This window comes from Branchiostoma belcheri, unplaced genomic scaffold (assembly GCF_001625305.1).
Source record: "Branchiostoma belcheri isolate BF01 breed outbred unplaced genomic scaffold, Haploidv18h27 scaffold7, whole genome shotgun sequence".
Classification (NCBI taxonomy): Eukaryota; Metazoa; Chordata; class Leptocardii; order Amphioxiformes; family Branchiostomatidae; genus Branchiostoma; species Branchiostoma belcheri.
Window position 1 is genome coordinate 3541370 of NW_017804353.1, and position 19933 is coordinate 3561302.

Here is a 19933-nt window from a genome sequence, read left to right on the forward strand (position 1 = left end):
TGTCATATTCAAAAGAGCAAGCAGTGATGTAAAACAATTGTATATATGGTAACTGTGTCAACAGCGTCAACACTACATTATTTACTTCTCTTAAATTTGTTTACGTGGTTACGCATGAGTGACAAGCCTGACCCAACCGGGCATGGAACTGCCGCTATCTTCCCGCCTCCTCCCCAGCCGTCTGTCTGTCCCGTTCCTCCTCATATTTCTTGGTGAGTTCTATCTGTTCCACCTGCAGACGGATATTGTGTCTCCGCCTGGCCTCCCTCTCCATGTCCCTGACCGGGCCCTGTCTCATGCGTTCCCGGTCCCGCACCTGGCTGTAGTGAATGTACCCGATGATTCCCAGACTTGTGACCACGCAGCCGCCGAAAAATAACTTAGCAGGAAGCGACATCTTGGTCCTTCGACGTCTCGTCCTCCTGGGAACTGTTTGGGTGACGCAATAGTCGAGAAAAATCGCCGTTTTGTAGGTTTCCACGTGTTGTGCAATCTTGTCCTTCGATGATCGATGATCGGCGCGTCCCTAGTTACCTTTGACCTCTTACATCATAGACGAACCCACTCTAATTCGCAGGGAAGCTCAAGCGAAATTTTACTTATATGTTCTTACTGAATGCAATAAACTGATTAGCAAGTCCTGCACAGTTAAAATTATTTATATCTAAAAACTGTGAACATTAAACAAGATTATTATAGAGAAAAAGTTTCATTATGAAGAGTTACTGACAATAAGTACCCCTACCAAAGTAATGGTGTCCTCCAAAAGGTGCAAGATGGCGTCGAGCGAAGAAAATAAACCGCGTGCAGACGAACTGACGTCGTTACTGGAGCACCCGAAGGTAAATAGCGCGAAATAACAGTCAGCAAATACAGACCGGAATCGCCAGTTAACACAGCAAGCATGACTTCCATGCTAGCTAGTACTATGCGACAGTGGTTTGCATGATGTGGGGTGGGAGGTGGGCAAAACATGTAGCCGCATGCACGTATATAGCAGTGAGGTTCAAGCGCCGTTACATGTCTGTCAACTATAAAATTTAATTTGCACACTATGCACAACAATGACGAGGATCTTAGCATTGAAATCAATCTGTGCTGGTTAACGTCGTTGTGAAATAATGGCTGTACTTCATGTTATAACACCGAAACGAAATTGGGACTTACCCGAATCTTTGCTTGACTCCTTCAAGCATCCTGACCATTTTCATGGAAATTGGACCCGGCTACTTCTGACACGTGACGTCAAGAACATGTGATTTTAGCAGCGGGCCATACTAGTATTTGACAGGTAACCTGTGTATTCCGGTAATTAGCTATAGGCGGATCGCATACAGCCTTCCTGGAGATGGTATCACTTAGCCAACGTATCATAATCAATTTCTTTTGTTTTGCAGTACAAGGAAATGGTGGCTTATGGGTTTAACAACCAGGAACAAGTTCAGGTCGCCATGCTGGTGTACCTGTACCTCTCAGAAGGTATTGTATCCAAATCTTTTATCAAAGCAAATTAGGACATTCTATCACGTTGTTGAAGCTCCTTGATTAAAGTAATTGTAACATACATATCTTCACAGGCCATATATGCTCAATGTGCTAAATTAAATGTATAACGAATTCTATAGATTTGCAGTAATTCTGCACCATTCAGGTTCAAGGCTATAGCTAGAGGACGATTTTTGCTTTTTTTCAGCCAAGCAGTGGTCAGAACTGGACATCCAGCCCTGTCCAGCCCTACAGTTGGTGACCCTGTACGGCCGCCCGACACAGGCTGAGGACATGCAGGTGTTGGTGCCACTCGGGAAACAAACAGATCTCAGTCCACAGAGGTATGAATTTATATAGATGATGTTACAGTCTCTCTGTCATGTGAAGTGGTACCAATCAAAAACAATTGGATGCTAGTTGCCACAGTACTACATGATATTTTACATATTGTATTTCATTTAATCCATGAGTCACCAGTATTTCCTCTTTTCTATACCTCTATGTTATGTCCTAAAATGTAGTTCAAATTTTCAACTATCACCACTCTCTCATGATCAGACTGGTTTCTGCCAAGGGACACATACATGTAACATAACAACAGTGAATTCTGTCATCTACACAATTATAAATATGGCACTGTTAAGGTGTAATGCACCAAAAATATATCTAAGCTATAAATGTTAAACTGCCAAATGTGTACCCCATAGATACATCACAGTACCTCAACCACAACAACCAAAATCTTGAGTCTTGTGACTATTTATTTCCCTCCAGGTTACGAGACTTCCTGACCCATGTCCCACGTCCACAGGATGAACTGAAGCTGGAGGAACCAGACTTAATGACAAGGACAGTAACTCTTGCCATATGTGACACAGACTCCACAATCACATTCTACAGAATTACAGATGGATTTGTTCCCCCGGACCCTCCAGAAATTGTTGCAGAGAAAAAAGCAAAGAAGAGACAATGGAAGAAAAGAAAGGGACAAAGAACTTAACATTAATCTTAAGAATTAATTCAACTTCATTTCTCAATGCATTTCTGTATGAAAGACTGAGATGTGGTGTGTGCAATATCTACAGTAAGTTTTTTTAATACTAGTACAATGTGATTTGACGAGCTTTGACTAACAGTGGCACATTTTTTGGGAGGTAATAAATTATTGTGACTACTCCTACCTGGCTAGTTATTTCTTATGGCACCTAAAATACTTTCCTTGTAATCATCATAAATATCTTCAATGTTGTTGTCAAATTACTCCTTTTCATTATTCACACATTTTCTAAAATGATTAAAAGAGAGTATTTGCCACTGCAACTACTGTCTGTCTTTTCTCCAGTTTCTGGTCTTCACAGTTGCAGTGATTTTAGCCAGATACTATCATCATGCACAGACAGTAGGCCACAGGATGGACACACACTGTGTTCTCAACCTGCTTCATTTGTTTACAACATACAAGATCTGCAGCTAACAACACGATTAGCCAGCTCCAACACTTGTTGATAACGAAACGTTTTAGCTTTCCAGTCAGCAGGGATGCCTTCAACGCCCACCTTTCAAAAGAGGAAAAATGAAATATCAATATGGATATTACACAGTGGATACCATTTTTGCACAGTTTTCCCTTTTGAAATCATCAACTGATAATTAAGTATTTATCTGTTATACATAAGCAGGAGCCATAAATGATCAAGTACAATGGATGAAAGAAATTCAAGATATTGTCTCTGCAAAAATATGGGCCCTCCTAGAGCAACCCACAGGAAATATTGAAAAATGCCCTCAGGCGATACATATTTCCTGGCTAAAGACATTAACAAACAAACAAAATGAGTTATGATAAATATCAATTCATTAACAACTGAATGAGAGGGGCCCACCTGTGCACCGAAGCACGCCCCAATGATAGAGGACCTGCTGGCGTTACACCCTCCTGCCCTGATAGTGGCACGGACGGCTGACACATAGTCCCTACCAGTCACAACACCATGGACTGCTGACTGCAGGGACTTAGGCAAATCTACAGGGATGAGAATGTTTATGTGTGTGTATGTGTGTGTGTGTGTGTGTGTGTGTAAGTGTGTGTATGTGTTTGTGTGTGTGTATTCCTTTTAGAAGTTTTACTTAACGAAAACTGAATGTATTCCTGTCATTTCAAGCAGTATCATATTGTATTTTTACCAGCATAAAAAATGACAGACAAAGAACAGATTGTATTTTTAGTAATATGTTTTGATTGACAAAACACAGTACTCTCATAATGACTAGTACCAAAATAACACTTAAGGTCAGAGCTCTATCCTTACGTCAGTTGTTTGAGAAGACCGTGGTGACAACCTTCCTGTGCTGACCGCCCGTGTTGTCCAGTACTTTATGCAGGAAGCTGACCATAGCCTGGTCCAGATCAGTCGGGTTCTCCCGGTCTGGTTTCCTCATCTCCTCCATCACTGTCTCTATCACTCTGTCTTTCCTCCCATGGAGGATGAACTGTTCCAGTATCCTAGGGAAAGGTCAAGTAGGAATAGAATTAGAAGGTCGGACACCTGTGCTGCAGTGCAATGTGAACCAGTAAGAATTGCCCTGAGGAAGGTGACAGACGGTCACTGAAAGGTCAACTGAATAAAAAGACTTGGTTGTGTTAAGTCTTTTTACTCCATGACTTACCAACCTGATGACACTATTCACAGATAGAAGGTCAGTTTGCTTTGCACTTTCAATGTTATTAGTTTTACAAATGCACTGTCTTCTCATATACTCTTGTTATTCTCATTGATATTTTACATTATTTTGCAAAACAATTCCTGCTTCTTCTCCTAAACTTTTCTACAACTCATTACTTCACCAATTTATGCTTTTGTGTGAATGATGTTCAGTACCCAATTGGAAACAGACTTGAAACTCTCACACCATGCCTGCTAATATTACATTTCCTCCCATACCTGGCAGTAGTGAGTCCTGCCACCACAGCAGTGTCAGAGTTCTGGGTCACCCTGAGAGCATCTTCAACCTTCTCTAACATACAGGGCTGTCCTGCATACAGGGCAACCAACGGGGCAACTTTGGTGGCACCGTCAACCTGGTCATCCTTCTTAGACCCTGGAGGAGAAAAGAAAATTTACAAATGCATGTGTCACAAGTACACACAGATGCTTGTCTGTTACTGTCATTATTGATCTGACTATACATTGATTTAACAGTAATGTATATGCACTGAGGATAAAAAAATCCAAAGTATGGAAACTAGTATGATAATGATAAATATGCCTAACCTGTATCATCCTTCCCTGCCTCTATATTTTTAAGGAAGTCTTTAATGCTGAAGTGTCTCCATGAACCGTGGATGGGGTAGGATTTCTTCAAGCCTGAAAAGGGAAACATACTTATACACTTAACTTTTCATTCTTCACTTCAGTCAACCTAACTACATAGAAACTGACTTGAAGTTCATAAATGCAATATACAAGGAATTTAGATTCCTGTCAGCAGCACACATACATGTGGGGTAACCTGAAATCCAGACTTTCCTGTTGGTTGTGTTGGAACTAGGCCTGGAGCCAAAGAGCTGACAGTATAGCCCTGGATGAGTCCAAATTCTAGGTTACATGTAAGGCTATGGTAGAACCTGCACATTACCTCCATGGGGCTTGTATTCAGAATTCTGAGTGTCATCATAGTCCGTTCCTGGCCCAAACATTCGATAAGTCCTCTGCTTTAGATCAGCAATGTCAAGACCTGAAATAAAATTGCAAATTGCATTGAATTTTATGCTGTATTTCAGTCTTCTGAGATCTAACACTGTCATCAACAGTTTTAGCCCATTTTTTCATTACTTTGTACCACTGTGCAAGATGTCTGAAGTTAAAATTTCAGTTCTTAGCCCACTCAAACATTCAATATCCTCCCCATTGCACTTGCTTGGACATGTCTGAGTTTGTATAAGTAGAATAGTATAAACAATTTATTAAAATGTCTGTGTAAATGTAAAATGTATACAGAGTAAATGAAATAGTGCATCTTCTCTCACCCTGACATTCTGCCAATGACTCCAGTATGACATACGCCTGGTCCCCGTAACAGCTGTTCCTCCCTGTGTCTATCCTGTAGTACGGGTTAGCTGAGGGCTGGTGGAACTCTGGTGTCTCCACACGGCCTATGAGGGAGTCTAACTTCTGTAGGTTGTAGATCCAATGAAGAGGCTGGGCTGGTTCAATTCAAACAGGATAGGAAATTGAGTAAAACATTTTAAAGCCCTCATAAAAAAGGCTTATATCATCAGAATATAATGTTAATTGGCTTGATCATATTAGATCATAGCAGGGAGTCACTTGATTTTCTTCTATTTTAGACTGAAAAAATTATTTATCGTTTCTGGGAGTTTCAAATGTGTTGTAAATAACATCACACTGAGCCATGTGGTTACGGCACATTCACCCTGAGGCGTCGCCAAAAATGCAGCCCCGGAAAACCAGTAGTCAACACCGCACATCTACTTGGAGATTACAATGACTAAGCAATGTGTCTATTTACATAGTGGTCGTGCAGACTGTATATGGTGCCTTCTTTTACGTGTAATCAGCAAATTTCATGAACGACCATTTACCGATGAAACCAAATTTGTCTCATATTGCCATGATGGTAATTTTGTTACCTGAGGCATCGGCAACAGCGGCTCCCACGATAGCCCCCACAGCACGTTCGGCGACTGTGGCCATCACGCCCCAGGACAGAAGCCGGCAGGGCCCCTCGGTATAAAGCTTACGTCTATGTATTGATAGTGAAGCTCTATGTTACCCTGAAGTCCCTAATGTCTTGCCATATTAATCAAGACATACATAGCACTACCGGGACCGGAACACAACACTGTGACACAGTGACCCCGTTATACAATTTACAACACTTAATGTTACACAACAATCCGGCCACTCTGCTGGGGCGGCTGTTGTGAAGCGCTGACTAGTGAACAATGATGGTACTGCAGGCAAGACCGCAAATAATGACCCAGCATTTTAATAAAATTGCAACCTAGTACAAACGTAACTATGTACTGATTGAGGCATTTATACTGATGATAAGTGCACTGTGTTAATTCTTAGTTCATAGCAAATACTTTAAACATCTTTAAGGTGAATTAGAGCTTTAAGATTTATGCAAAGCATCTGACTACATTTGTTGTATCAAGTCATGTTTTCTAGTATTCATGTCACTGTGATAGTTACTGCAGCTCAGTGGTCATTCAAAAATTGAGATAAAGATAACTGATTTATTTTGTCTTCAGATAAGAAAATTGCAACTAATACAATAAAAGTCTACATCTTGACGTATTCAATACAATAGAACCTCTGAAACCATATCATCTCTGCAAGAATAAAAATGACACAAAAGTCATATATTAATTACTCCATTCATTCATTTGGTCATTCATTCATTCATTTGGTCATTCATTCATTCATTTGGTCAATCATTCATTTGGTCAATCATTCATTTGGTCATTCATTCATTTGGTCATTCATTCATTCATTTGGTCAATCATTCATTTGGTCATTCATTCATTCATTTGGTCATTCATTCATTCATTTGGTCAATCATTCATTTGGTCAATCATTCATTTGGTCATTCATTCATTCATTTGACATTTGGTCATTCATTCATTTGGTCATTCATACATTCATTCACTCCTTTATCGATCAGTCAGCCAGGAGTGTACAGATGGTGTTTGCTGCTGCCTCTGTCTCTTCTTCATCTCCCTCCTCCATCAGTTTCTCCACCAGTGCTGCTGCTGACCTCTCCAGGAAAGCAGTTCTGTTCACTGTGTTCCCACACAGGGTGCCTATTGGTTGAAAGAGAAAATGTAAAAATTTATACATACTAGCATTGGTACATGATACAAAGATGGAAGAAATGTGGATATTAGCTATGATGTTGGCTTCATCAAATGACTGAAGCTTTCTCATATTTCACATTGTCACCATGCCCTGTCCTTGGTGCTGAACAACATTCACCCAGCATATATGCTACTTGTGTCATACACATTCATATATGCCCTATCCTTAGTGCTGAACAGCTTTCACCTAGCACACATGTTACCTGTATCATACACATTTATATATACACGGTCCTTGGTGCTGAACAATATTCACCTAACACACATGCTGTTTCAGTAAGGTTCATAGATGCCCTGTCCCTGGTGCTGAATTGAAGATTATTGTTGACAATAATTGTTTTCTTTCATCTTTGTTGTCAACTTCTGATAAAGTGCTACAATAAAATTTTATTAACAACACAGTCTAGTAGTATATGCAGCATCGGCTTTAGTTGTAACCTCAGAAGAATGACATTCATGATGCCTGACCTATCCCCATGACCAGCTCCATGGCTGAGTACCCCTCGGATGACCTGGACTCTTCCTGAAGAGCCTTCTCCAGTTTGCTGATGATGTGATCCAGGATGTCGCTGTCTGCCTCAGGAGTGTCATCATCGGCCAGGTAGGAGGTGGCCAGGAGTGCTGCCAGTCTGGTGCTCACCTCTCCAACCTACAAAACATGATGTGAATTTTTACATCGTACAACCTTTTATTATAAATTTCATGCTTATAATTTTTAGGGCAGCATAGTATTACAGGTCTTTTACCAACTTTGGAATTGGACACAAACATTCTTCTGAAACAACCTAGGAACATATAACACAAATTTGAAATCTTGAATCCGCATGAATAAAAAATTTTAGTAGGTGCTCACCAAAATCCACTGATATTGCATGGATCTGTGAAAATCTAAAAACTCCTACACATGTAATCAAATATACACAGTATACATAGCCAAATGAAGGTAAACAAATATCTACTAGTACATGTACTAGTATGTAATGTTAATATTGCATCACATTACAGATAGGCACACACCTTAAGATAAGGACCCAGCAGCTTGTTTATGTTCTGTTCCTTCAGAGCAGGTCTGACATCAGGCACCTTGCAGCAGTTATGGATGGTGTGGATGGCAGAGGTCACCAAACTGGAACGGTTCTGGAAAGTACATACACAGTAAGTTAACAATCAATGCCATTTAATATGTCCTTATAACATCCAATACAAGTTAATACATTAAGTTTCTGGATATTTCTCACATCCAGAAACAAAAAATGTGAAGTTATATTCCATTGTCCATTTGTTCTTTCATTGTTGAAAAAAAGACATGATAAAACATGATAAAAAAACATTATGTTGCAGCGCTATAATTACATATCAGTGAAATACAGAAAAAAAACGAGAGTGAGAATTCAACAACAAAGTGAACAAAAAGTTTACTGATTAGTTCCTAGCACATGCAGTGCAATTGGTTATTGTTCTTTGTAGTCCAAGGACACTTAATTACTTAAAATCTTGACAATAATAAAATACAAGTACCCGGTCTTGTGGATAATGATCTCGAAATTTCTCCAGCCACCCACTCAACACCTCCACCATCCCTGCAGTTACAAGCCGGTGACACATGAGGGCGCTGCTGTCAGCCAGACCTGTGCACAGACCACCAATCATCATCAGACACCGGACTGGTACTTCAGCGCTGATGACATCCTCGTACGATTTCTCCATGTACTTGATGAGGCTACATGAACAATGTGGTTAATAAAAAGCCACTGAATATTCATCATCATCCACTGTATTCTGCATCTGCAGTAAATTGTAACAGTTGTATAAAGACGTCGTGCAGCTGCATTCTTTCATCAAATATTAGGGTTAGGCCATCTGTAGGTCTTCAATAAGTCACTCTGGACAAAAAGTTAAACGGAATGAAATTCTTCTTTTTCTATGAAGATGGTCTGTTTGAATCTATCATACAGTGCTTGATACATGTGTCATGAGGCTATATGTATATCATCTGCACATATCAATGTCTTTTCACCAAAGACTGAAACTTTAACTAACATCAACAGAAGACATAATGTTGGATCCCTTAAAATGATCAATAAGTTTCTCTAAGGTTTCTCAAACTCGATGACAACCTGTGGAATTGTTCTGCAGCTCCAATGTCAGCTAAGAAGTGGCTGAACAGCTGTAGTTCAGGTTTAGACATGGTTCTTCTGGGCAGCAGGAGGTCACTCCACATCAGAGGGGCTGCTCCATTCAGATCTTCAGCACTCTGCCAGGACCCCAGCATCTAATGCAGTAGAACATTATCTTCTTAATACTTCAACAAAATAAGCTGTCAATTAAAATAACATATTAAGTTCTTTTGTCGTAATCATGTTACCTAATACTGCATATGCCAACTAAGTAACAGGTAAAAAAGTAAGGGTGGGACAGTCTTAAAAATGGTACATATAACTTAAACGTTTTCTGAATTGTAAATCAGTGTGACTTATATATAATGTTTCTATTCCATAATGTATTACATAACGTTGCAAATATGCAATAAACGTAATCAAAAAAGGATCTCTTATGGAGTTTTTTTGTTTCTTTATCAGATCATTTTCAGGATCAAATATTTCATTGTCTGGAATTAAAGATACCAACAGTGCTGATCTACCTTGACAGTAGTGGCTGCTTTCTTCAGAGTTGGTCTCAATGCTGGGAACTTCTCCAGTAAACTTTTTGTCTCTGGTGACAGGCCATCTTTGGGAAGGAAAATTCTAGTTTTAATATGAAGTTTAGAGCAACTGGTGAGGAAGCAAGCTGTGGTTTCGCAGTACAACCAAACCAAAATCAAACTCTCAGAAAAAGCGCTTTATGTACAGGATGTCACACACGTGGAATAACATACTATATTAGGCAACTAGCAAAGTACTGGATTGTAAATTGTGACTTGTGTAAAGTTTGTCATGTACTGTTAATTTTGTAATGTTTTTGTACGTTTGTAATATATGTATGTAAATATGAATGTGTAGACCACAGGAAGAATAGCCTCTTATGAGGCTAATTGTGGATCTGAATAAAACTGAAACTGAAACTGAAACAAGACAAACAAGTAAAAGAACCTAGTAAGCAATTGCATTGCTGGGGTAGTGTGACGTAGCGGCAGAGTGCTCGACTCGGAACCAAGAGGTCCTAAGTTCAAGTCCTAAAATGCCACCGAACTTGTGCCCTTGGGAAAGGCTCTAAGACTTTACACGACTTTCCTTACTTCACTCAGGTGAGTATTGTATTGTCTCATGTTGGTGGTGGCATCAATATAAGTTGAAAAAACTTAAGTGTGCCATCACCATGTCTTGTGATTACATGTTGGAATGTATAAAAAATTACATTGTACCATAGAAAACATTGGGGAATAAATGTTATCAGAACCACCTACCAAAGACAGAGTCATCTACCTCCTGGTTGGTAGACTGGAGTGTTCTCATCATCTCTGACAGGTACTTCACTGTGCTCCCCTGGTCTCCCATGGACTGATATGTGTCACTCATACTCTTGTACGTGGCAGCCAGAAATGTCTTAGACTCGGGGGACGACTCTGACAGCACTTGGAAAATTTCTGCTGCCTGTGATGGGTGGAGATGTTTGATCATAAAAATGTCTTTCACTACAGATTATCTCTCGCTTTACAGAATTTTATGCACTGTATGTTGAACTCATTAAGCAACTAGAAAGGTACCATTCACAGCAAAGCCAATGCATAATGTTTACCTTAAAAGTTTGCATATGGTATGCTCTGTTAATTCTTACTCAAACATATAAAATATGGTCAGACTGGTCTAAATCCCTCCTGCTATAAAATTGCAACCGGGGGCAACACTAGTTAACACGGTGACAGACATCTGGTTCAGGTCATTGACCTTATTTGTATGGAGAAGAAACAGACTCTGAGCAAAAACAATTATATGTTTTCCTTTGGTAAACACAACAATCTCCATGTCTTGAATATCTTCCTCAACATTTTCTTCCATAAAATTTAACCTGGTCAAGGATGTTTAAAAATGTAACAAATTTGTAATCAAGTTAAATAAATAAAACATGGAGTTAGTTACCTGTTGAAGGTACAGAAGAGCTAACTGGTGGTCCCCAGCTGTCTGTAGTTCTTTGGCTGTATGTAACAGGGACAGGCCCACATGTATGTTAGGACTGCTCTCCCCATGCTGCTGTAGCAGCGTCTGTAGGGCCTGTTCATGGAGGGAACGCTCCTTTTCAACATCCCCAAGCTCACTGTAGCACCTGGGGAAACAATGCTAGAGTCAATATGAGTAGCGTGGAATCATTCATTGAGTGACCAACATCGTTTGTATCACAGTCATTCCTTAGTAAGACATCTGGAGCTGCATGGTTCCCGTTTAGACTCTTCATTCAGTCTGTCACTCAAAAAAAACAAACAATCATTATCAGTCACAGTTCTTTTAAAATCAGACCAAGGGCATGACTATATATAACTGTGACATAAACAGGTAAAACTCTTATCAGTCAACAGGTATGTGTCTCCTTAATATAAAACTAAATGTACATTGGTGCCCTTATAAAAGAAAACTGAGCCAGTAAAGAAGCAGTTAAATGGAAGCCATAAGAATGTTTTTGAATAATTTGGGTTCCCGTAATGTTCTATAAAATTACTCACCTGGCTAAGTTGAACTGCATCTTCCCTACATCCACATTAATTGGAGCTTGTCTCATCTGTGAATATGCAGCCAGGGCTTTTTCCCAGTACTCTGCAGCATCCTTGTAACTTTTCCCATCAAACAAAATCTGTGCGGCAGAATCCAGTCCAGTGACCTGTTCTGGGCGCAGGGACACAGGACCTGGTAGTAACTGCAGGGCATTTATGCCTACAGATAAAAAAATTAACGTTAGTGAAGAAATGCAGGGTGCATTCATCGTCAAAGCTTTTTGACTTCTAAAACCTGATGATATACTTTTAAGTATTTAAAAATGTACACATTTAAAAATGTGTACATGTACAAAGAGTCATCTTACCTTGAACATAGTTTGCCAAGGCTTTCATCTTATTCCCTTGATGAAGACAGACTTTTGCCAGGTTGAAGAAAGCCTGGTGTGCTTGAGGGTTACATGGAGACATCTGATAGATCTTTACAGCTTCTTCAAAATGCACCGTGGCACGTGTGGTGTCTCCTGACTTACTGTACGCTGAGGCGAGATTATTCAAAGCCATGGCCACGTTGGGGTGTTCATTCCCAAACAGTTGTCTCCAAACTTCCAAAGCTCTTTGGTAACATTGTACGGCAGAGTCATACTCTTTTAGCTCGTCATGTGCAAAAGCAATATTGTTGACACAAGTGGCTATATCCGGGTGGGGGGTGCCTGCACCGTAGAATGCCTCTAACATAGCCAGTGCCTTTTGCAGCAGTTCGATACCGTCCTGGCATCTCTTCAGGTTTACGTACTGATTTCCGATGCCGACCAAACCGTGTGCAATGTCAGGATGCAGTGTTCCTTTTCCGTGCACACCATCGTAGATGTCCAAAGACTGCTGGAACAGGCCTAGGGCTGTGTCATGCTCTCCGAGAGCCTTGTATGTATTTGCCAGGTTGTTTATAGTCAGAGCTATGGAAACATTTGGCTTTCCTGCATACAGTTCCTGTTTCATCTCAAGTGCCTCCCTGTGATGCTTCAGACTTTCGTGGTAGTCTCCTTTCTCATAGAAAATGATCCCCAGGTTGTCAAGAGTACCTGCAATGGATGGATGATTCCTGTTGCCATAGCTACCACGGAACTTCTTCAAGGCCTTCTCAAAACACGTGGCAGCCATGTCTATGTTCCCAAGCTTTGCCATTAGGATACCCATGTTACCCAGGGATGCCCCGATGTCAGGATGGGGGTTGTCATCTCCGTAGATAGCCACCCTCATTTGAAGTGAGCGTGTGAGATATTCCAAAGCCTTTGGGATGTTTCCCATGTCCTTGTAGGTCATCCCCATGTTGTTCCAAATTAGGGCTACCTGCAAGGGAAAGTCGGGTCTCCTTTAATAACCTTTTGTGTGTGTACAGTTCACCAGAATGAAGTCACCAGAATTTGCCCCTGAACAATAAAATGAGCTGCTTTCAATTCTGAATCACAAAATTCAATGTGTGCATTGCAAGTACATTGTATGTAATACAATTTGTTACTTAACAATTTCTTCAAGTAAATGTAAGGTAAAGTTTTAAATTAGGATGAAGACTTTAAGATTTGAAATAATCATGTCACACCTGTGGATGTGGTGTGCCCTCCCCAAACACATCTTCTGAGATCTTCTCTGCACGTTGCAGGTACTGCAGGGCTGTATTGTGGTCCAGCATCTCACCATGGACTGATCCCAGATTAGCCAGTGTCATGGCCATTAAAGGATTAGGGCCACTGGAGGGTAGTAAAGAAGTGAGTTGCACACTAACACTGCTATCCCTGTCCCTGGTGCTGAATGACATTCACACTGACACTACCATCCCTGTCCCTGGTGCTGAATGACATTCACACAGACACTACCATCCCTGTCCCTGGTGCTGAATGACATTCACACTAACACTACTATCCCTGTCCCTGGTGCTGAATGACATTCACACAGACACTACCATCCCTGTCCCTGGTGCTGAATGACATTCACACTAACACTGCTATCCCTGTCCCTGGTGCTGAATGACATTCACACTGACACTGCCATCCCTGTCCCTGGTGCTGAATGACATTCACACAGACACTACCATCCCTGTCCCTGGTGCTGAATGACATTCACACTAACACTACCATCCCTGTCCCTGGTGCTGAATGACATTCACACAGACACTACCATCCCTGTCCCTGGTGCTGAATGACATTCACACTTCACACAGGGCACTATTGGCACTGTCCCTGGTGCTGAAGAACATCTACACTGATATTACTGTTCCAGTATATGACATTACATCTACAAATGCATCTCACCTGTATAGGGTTTGTTCCATTTCCAGGACTTTCTCAAACAGCTCCCTTGCTGGGACCCACTCTTTCCTGTCCATGTAGACCACCCCAAGTGTCTGCATCGGCACAATGATGCTTGGGTGCAGTTTCCTGGCCTTGTGAAGGTCTGTTGCCATGGCGATGGCTTCTTCTGTGTACTGAGTGGCCTTGTCAGTATTGCCCAGCTTCCAGTGAGCATATCCAAGGTTGGAAATGGAGCTGACCAACTCAGGGGCTTCTCTTCCTGTATCGTATAGACACACAAAATAAAGTTAGAAAAAAAGTTAAAGATGAAAAACATAAATACCATTTTACCACGCTGTCAAAATTTCTGGAAATGAAAAAAAATAGTTGGATACCTGAGTATTGAATTCAATGTTGCCTTTTTTAAAATTTATTCAACCATCTAATTCTAAGTAAAAAGTTGTTAAAGCATCATTACAATGTATACTTGAGAAAGCCCTTGCCTTGAAAAACAGCTTGTCTCATCTGCAGTGCCTTTTCCATCATCTCCAGTCCCTCCTCATTTCTTCCTGCTTCCAGAAGGGAGCTGCCCAGGTTGTTGTATGCCCCTGCTACTCTTGTGTTCTCGGCACTTCTTCCATAGATGTGCAGGAACATGTCTAGTGAGTCCCGGTGATATTTCTCTGCATCCTGTAAGTGACCAAGGTCATCCAAACAGTTGGCAATACTGTCTAGAGTACCAGCAATCTCATACGTCTTTCCCTCTGTACCATAGAGAATGTGGAATATCTGAAGCGCCTGGTAGTATTTGGAGAGACAGTCGAGATTTGACCATCGAGACTGCTTCTCTAGGTTTGCAAGGGCAGTCAGCTGTGCAGCAATCTGGGGGTGAGCCACATTCTCCCCCACAACAGATTTGAACATTCTCAAAGCCTCTTGAAAACATTTTCTGGCCTCTTTAAAGTTTGCCATCTCGAGGTGGATGCTTCCCAAGCCAGACATGTATGTTGCAGTTTCAGAATGAGCTCTGTGCAAGCCATGCATTTCCTGGGCTGATTCTAGTGCCTGCTTTTCCAGCTCCAGTGCCATATCGTAGTCACCTACATCCTTGTGTACCGAAGCCATGCCATGCAGAGTGTGCGAAATGAATTCTCTACCTGAACCATCTTTTCCAAAAAGCTGTTTTCTTAACTCGAGGGCTTCCCCATAAGCTTCAAGTGCCTGATCAAACTTGTCGAACATGTGGTTAATGTGTCCAAGGGCATGCAGAGCCATGGCTATGTGTTCATTGGCACCTTCAGATTGGGCATCCTTCCTCCACAGTTCTAGAGCTTCCTGGTAATGTTCCATAGCTTTGTGCTGATCCCCGTCACCTCCATAGGCGTTGCCGAGGTTGTAATGACAGACCCCCAGATGATGTGTCATGCCCAGAGATGGCTGGGCTGTTTCCGGCTGTTTAATCTCTCTCTCAAGCAGGGAAATAGCTTCCTGGTACTGTGATAGACGCAGAAGGATGAGAGACTTAGTCCTAGCACTGGTGTCCAGCAAACAAGTTCCCTCTGTCAAGCTTCCTGCTGCCGTTTCCTTATCCTCACCTGCACTTTTCTTCAACATAGCAGACATCATTTCTTCGAGGGGGAGCACGGTCTGGTAGAAGCGTACAAGAGTGCTTTTGGGCAAAACATCGGTGAGTTCACGGACAACTCGACTACAGGTATCTTCAGTTGCCACCTCGTCTGTTCCATGGTCTATCCGTTTCATGGGAGTGATGTCGTCGCTCTGGCTGTCATTGGAGAGATAAGTGTGGAGTCGTAGTTCTGTTGCAATACTGACTGCCACCTTAAGGTTCTGTGATGCCACCTTGGAGAGGAGACCCTTGTCAGCCATTTCCTCAATGATGTCCCAGGCTGTGTTTGCCTCCAGAGCATAGAAAAGTCCCAGGCCACTGACAACCATACTGAGGAGACGGTAGATTTCCTTCTTCACCTGGAAAAGTTTTCCGTCCTCATCCTCTTTTAGGGTAGTCTTGAAAGACTGGAGAATCTCCTTTAAAAAGGCCATGGCTCTTTCACAACCTAACGTCTGACCCTCTAGATGTGCATCAGAAGTTTGGGATCCTACACTTGCAGATTCTTCTTCCTTTGAACTGATCTCTGAAGCCGGTTTGTGGTGCGCTGAAGGATTCTCGGTGTGCAGAGTTTGCTGTACTAACACTTCATACTCTTCAACCAGCTTCCTGTCTCCAGCCACATGTGCCACAGTTCGCAGCACCTCGTCTATGTGGAAGCCGTATGTTTCTGCAGAAGCTGTGGTCTGCAGAATTGCCATGTTGTGTGGGGTTCTGAGAATATAAAAAAGTGATGGAGCTACACATTATTTATATTCAAAGTGATGCAGATTTTGCACATGACGATTTTGCACTTTTGCACTGCTTCATTGTACACTGTGATTAAACAATGACATATGCTTCTCATCCATGTCAAAATACATCACTTACCTAATCAGCTCAAGCTCTGGTTTGCCATGAAATTCTGGTCGACCGAGTGGTGTTTTCGAAGCACCCGGCATGGCCCCATCAAAGGCAAAGCCTCGGGGTCCAGTGTCGTAGAACCAGTCACTTTCTGGGCCACCTAAAACAAAACATTATCTTCAACTGAATGACTCAGGTGTCATCGCTTCACTTTAGGGCAAAAAGATCAAAGAATACACGATGAAGAGAATAATGTGATTTTCTAGTCATCAGTATCTGATTTGTGAAAGAAATTGCACAGATAACATGATTAGAACATCATATTAAGGATATCCATATGGTACATGAAAATCATATCACATTTGACATGTTTGATCATTTCTTTGAGTCAGGTTGTTGAACTATCTGGCCATTGATGCAATTTGACAACCATACTGGGGAGATGGTAGATCATAGTAAGAAGGCCTTTAAAAGGTATAACTGTGATGATTCAGACCCAGTCTTACCTGAATAAAAGTCATTTAAAGATTTGATGGCAACGGCTGGGAGGATAGTTTCACCAAGATCAATCACCTGAAGAAATGAGAATAAAATTTTGAAATATTAATGTTACCACTGAAGAATAACAGCTTATTGAATAGAGACATTGAACTCAACAAAGCCAAGGGGCTGAGGCTACCTTCATACATGTATTTATTGCAAAAAACACAAATCTATTGCAAAAAACACAAATCTATAGACTGACATTTTGTAATTAGGTTACCTGATATCCCTTTATATCTTATTCCTGATATGACTTTTACTAAAAGTTTTAGAATTGTATTTTATCATGTATTATGAATTTTATACTTGGATATTAAAGGCGGATCTGTAAGCAATGACGCAATTCAGGTGTTGATTTTATATTATACCTGCTATGTCATTGGTAATAAAATCTGAATCTGACTCTATGAATACCTGTGCTGGTGGACAAAAAACTTTAATATGATTTATATATATCAACCTTCAAGTGCAGAAGTCTTGTGAGGTTCCTGAAGTACTGGCGGTTCTCCCTGCTGTCTCCTCCCTCCTCCAGCAAGATGGCGAACTCAAAGTCGGAGTAAGGCGTGGTCTCTTCCCGGGCCAGCGACCCCAGACCGATGACGGCAAATCTGCACGGAGCCTCTCCAAGGTCTTGGACTGATGCTTCCACCATTGACGAGATGAGACCTTTCCATGGACATTTTCATTAAATTTTTATTAAAGTTTCATTGACTGGTGTCATATGAAGCAAAAAACTTGCGTGAATTGGCAACATTTGAACATGGTACATGTACATTGGATTATAATAATATTGTTACATGTATTAAAATAGCTGAAGTATTTTTTAAATATAAATGTCACAACTCTACCAGTAACATTAATTTACTGTAACAACTGTGACTTCAAGGTGTCTTCATCATACCTGTGATGTCAGCTGCAACCTGTTTGTAGATACCCCTGACGGCCTCAGCCCTGTCCAGTTCATGCTCCATGTTGTAGGGGATGGCATCAAGATCGTCAAGCTTCTTTTGACATTCTTCCCTGATCTGTAGCAGTTTTGCCTTGGGATCAAAAAGACTCAATCTGGGACTATCTTGTGTCTCTTTCTGTCCTCCTACAAGGCACTGAAGGAAAAGCTCTTCAATATTTCTGATGCTGGTCTGTATTTCCTTAACTTCCTCCTCTTGTTTTGATCGTACGATGGCAGAGTTGTAGAGAGCGACAGCATTTACTGTCCATGTGCCTGCCTGTTCCAGGTCAGGCAGACTCAGCTCTTGGAAGTTTGGACCTCTGATTTGCTTTCCTTTATCCTCCAAGCATTCCTGCTCTTGCTCAACACTTGCTGCTTTGATTTCTGTGAGTTTTGGATCCTCCTTTCCTTTAGTTGCTGGAAGTCTAAGAATATTGTTCACTCGTGCGAGGAACACGTCACCTAATGCATGGAGGGCTGAAACTGTCTGAGGGTCAGAAAACTGATGATGGACAAGTTTGAGGGCCGAGGCAAAATGGTTCTCGGCTCGATCAAACTCCCCCTCTTTCAGAGCAGTTTGCCCTGCTTGGTAGTGGTCTTCATATGTGGGACTGTTGTGAAAGTAACAATACAAAACAGTAAGAACCCATTGATGAAAATTGGATGGGCACAGCATAAATTAAGGTCAATTATTATGAGGGGTTAATAATTTCAACAGCCAGATAAATTTTTGTTAGCATTTGTATGTGTGTACTGTGTGTGGTTTAGCACAATAAGTCAAGACGCTTTGGGTTGTCATGAAATCTGCAGCATAATAAGTATACGTATATTTAGTATATAACAGTTACTGTAAATTCAGTTCCCCACCTGTATGTTTCACCACACTGGCTCAGAAGGCCAAGCCCTTGAGGCTCAACAGTCATCTTCAGGTCTGGAACTTTATAGTTTTCTCCACTTGACAGAACTTATAAGTAGATGAGCTCTCTCTGTGAACATAGAACTTTTGAACATCAAAAAGTTAAAATGATTATCTCAAACTTTGAATCTTTTGACACGGCAAAACTTACATGACTTAAAGGTTGGAAATACGAACAAAACAAAATATCCATCCTTGTAGTTTCCCTGGGCTCCATTGTGACCTCATATAAACTTTAGAAAATAGTATTTTTTGACTGACAGCTCCGGTAATTAAATTTTGCATGTAATCTACCAATCTCCGGCAGTAAGGTGTGATGTACACATGGTGTATTCTGTAGGAAGTCAGAATAACACCATGTGCGTTCAGCACAGTCTCAGCTAGAGTAAAATACACCACAACAGCAGCTTCTGTCATGATAGCAATGCCCTTTGTTATCTTAATTGCGGTATTGACGCAGTACGCATCTTAACTCCTTTCTTCCCACGACATGTTATTTAGTGGCTGCCAGAGGCACATGTAACCCAGGACTTTCTTGACGTAACTTACTATCGTCAGGGAGAACTAATTATGAGAAAAATCATAGAAATCAGAAACATATTCTACCTTTCACTACTTAATGGCACAGGGAATCATAAACTTCTCCGATGCCTCTGGCCAGACAGGACTCCCAGGAACTTCCGGGTTCATCGCGCGGTCATTGGCCCGTACCATTCTCTTAACAATAGGGGTGTTGCCTGGAGGCAATTTGCC

The 19933-nt window shown here is 41.2% G+C and overlaps 4 protein-coding genes across 4 annotated transcripts; 1 reads left to right on the forward strand and 3 right to left on the reverse strand.

Moving 5' to 3' along the window:
* Window positions 1–119: 119 nt before the first annotated feature.
* On the reverse strand, window positions 120–500 carry LOC109484622 (protein PET117 homolog, mitochondrial-like). Its single transcript, XM_019787969.1, has one exon. The coding sequence runs from the start codon at window positions 395–397 to the stop codon at window positions 155–157; it is 243 nt and encodes an 80-aa protein (XP_019643528.1). The 5' UTR covers window positions 398–500; the 3' UTR covers window positions 120–154.
* A 242-nt stretch (window positions 501–742) lies between these two features.
* On the forward strand, window positions 743–2544 carry LOC109484611 (tRNA-splicing endonuclease subunit Sen15-like). Its single transcript, XM_019787955.1, has 4 exons — window positions 743–842; window positions 1398–1479; window positions 1694–1829; window positions 2263–2544. Exons 1-4 carry the CDS (start codon window positions 753–755, stop codon window positions 2486–2488), a joined length of 534 nt encoding a protein of 177 aa, XP_019643514.1. The 5' UTR covers window positions 743–752; the 3' UTR covers window positions 2489–2544.
* An 88-nt stretch (window positions 2545–2632) lies between these two features.
* LOC109484676 (crystallin J1C-like) lies at window positions 2633–6308 on the reverse strand. Its single transcript, XM_019788023.1, has 8 exons — window positions 6140–6308; window positions 5516–5692; window positions 5125–5223; window positions 4761–4853; window positions 4431–4587; window positions 3843–3991; window positions 3372–3511; window positions 2633–3044 (listed from the first exon to the last, which is right to left on the reverse strand). Exons 1-8 carry the CDS (start codon window positions 6201–6203, stop codon window positions 2937–2939), a joined length of 987 nt encoding a protein of 328 aa, XP_019643582.1. The 5' UTR covers window positions 6204–6308; the 3' UTR covers window positions 2633–2936.
* An 805-nt stretch (window positions 6309–7113) lies between these two features.
* Window positions 7114–19750, reverse strand: LOC109484624. Its single transcript, XM_019787971.1, has 19 exons — window positions 19332–19750; window positions 19132–19250; window positions 18217–18875; window positions 17776–17981; window positions 17279–17345; window positions 16800–16932; window positions 14806–16643; window positions 14324–14582; window positions 13615–13762; window positions 12383–13364; window positions 12027–12234; window positions 11449–11632; window positions 10776–10962; window positions 10014–10099; window positions 9490–9644; window positions 8891–9092; window positions 8390–8509; window positions 7841–8021; window positions 7114–7318 (listed from the first exon to the last, which is right to left on the reverse strand). The coding sequence occupies exons 2-19, from the start codon at window positions 19185–19187 to the stop codon at window positions 7176–7178; spliced, it is 5814 nt and encodes a 1937-aa protein (XP_019643530.1). The 5' UTR covers window positions 19188–19250; window positions 19332–19750; the 3' UTR covers window positions 7114–7175.
* Between the last annotated feature and the right edge of the window lie 183 nt (window positions 19751–19933).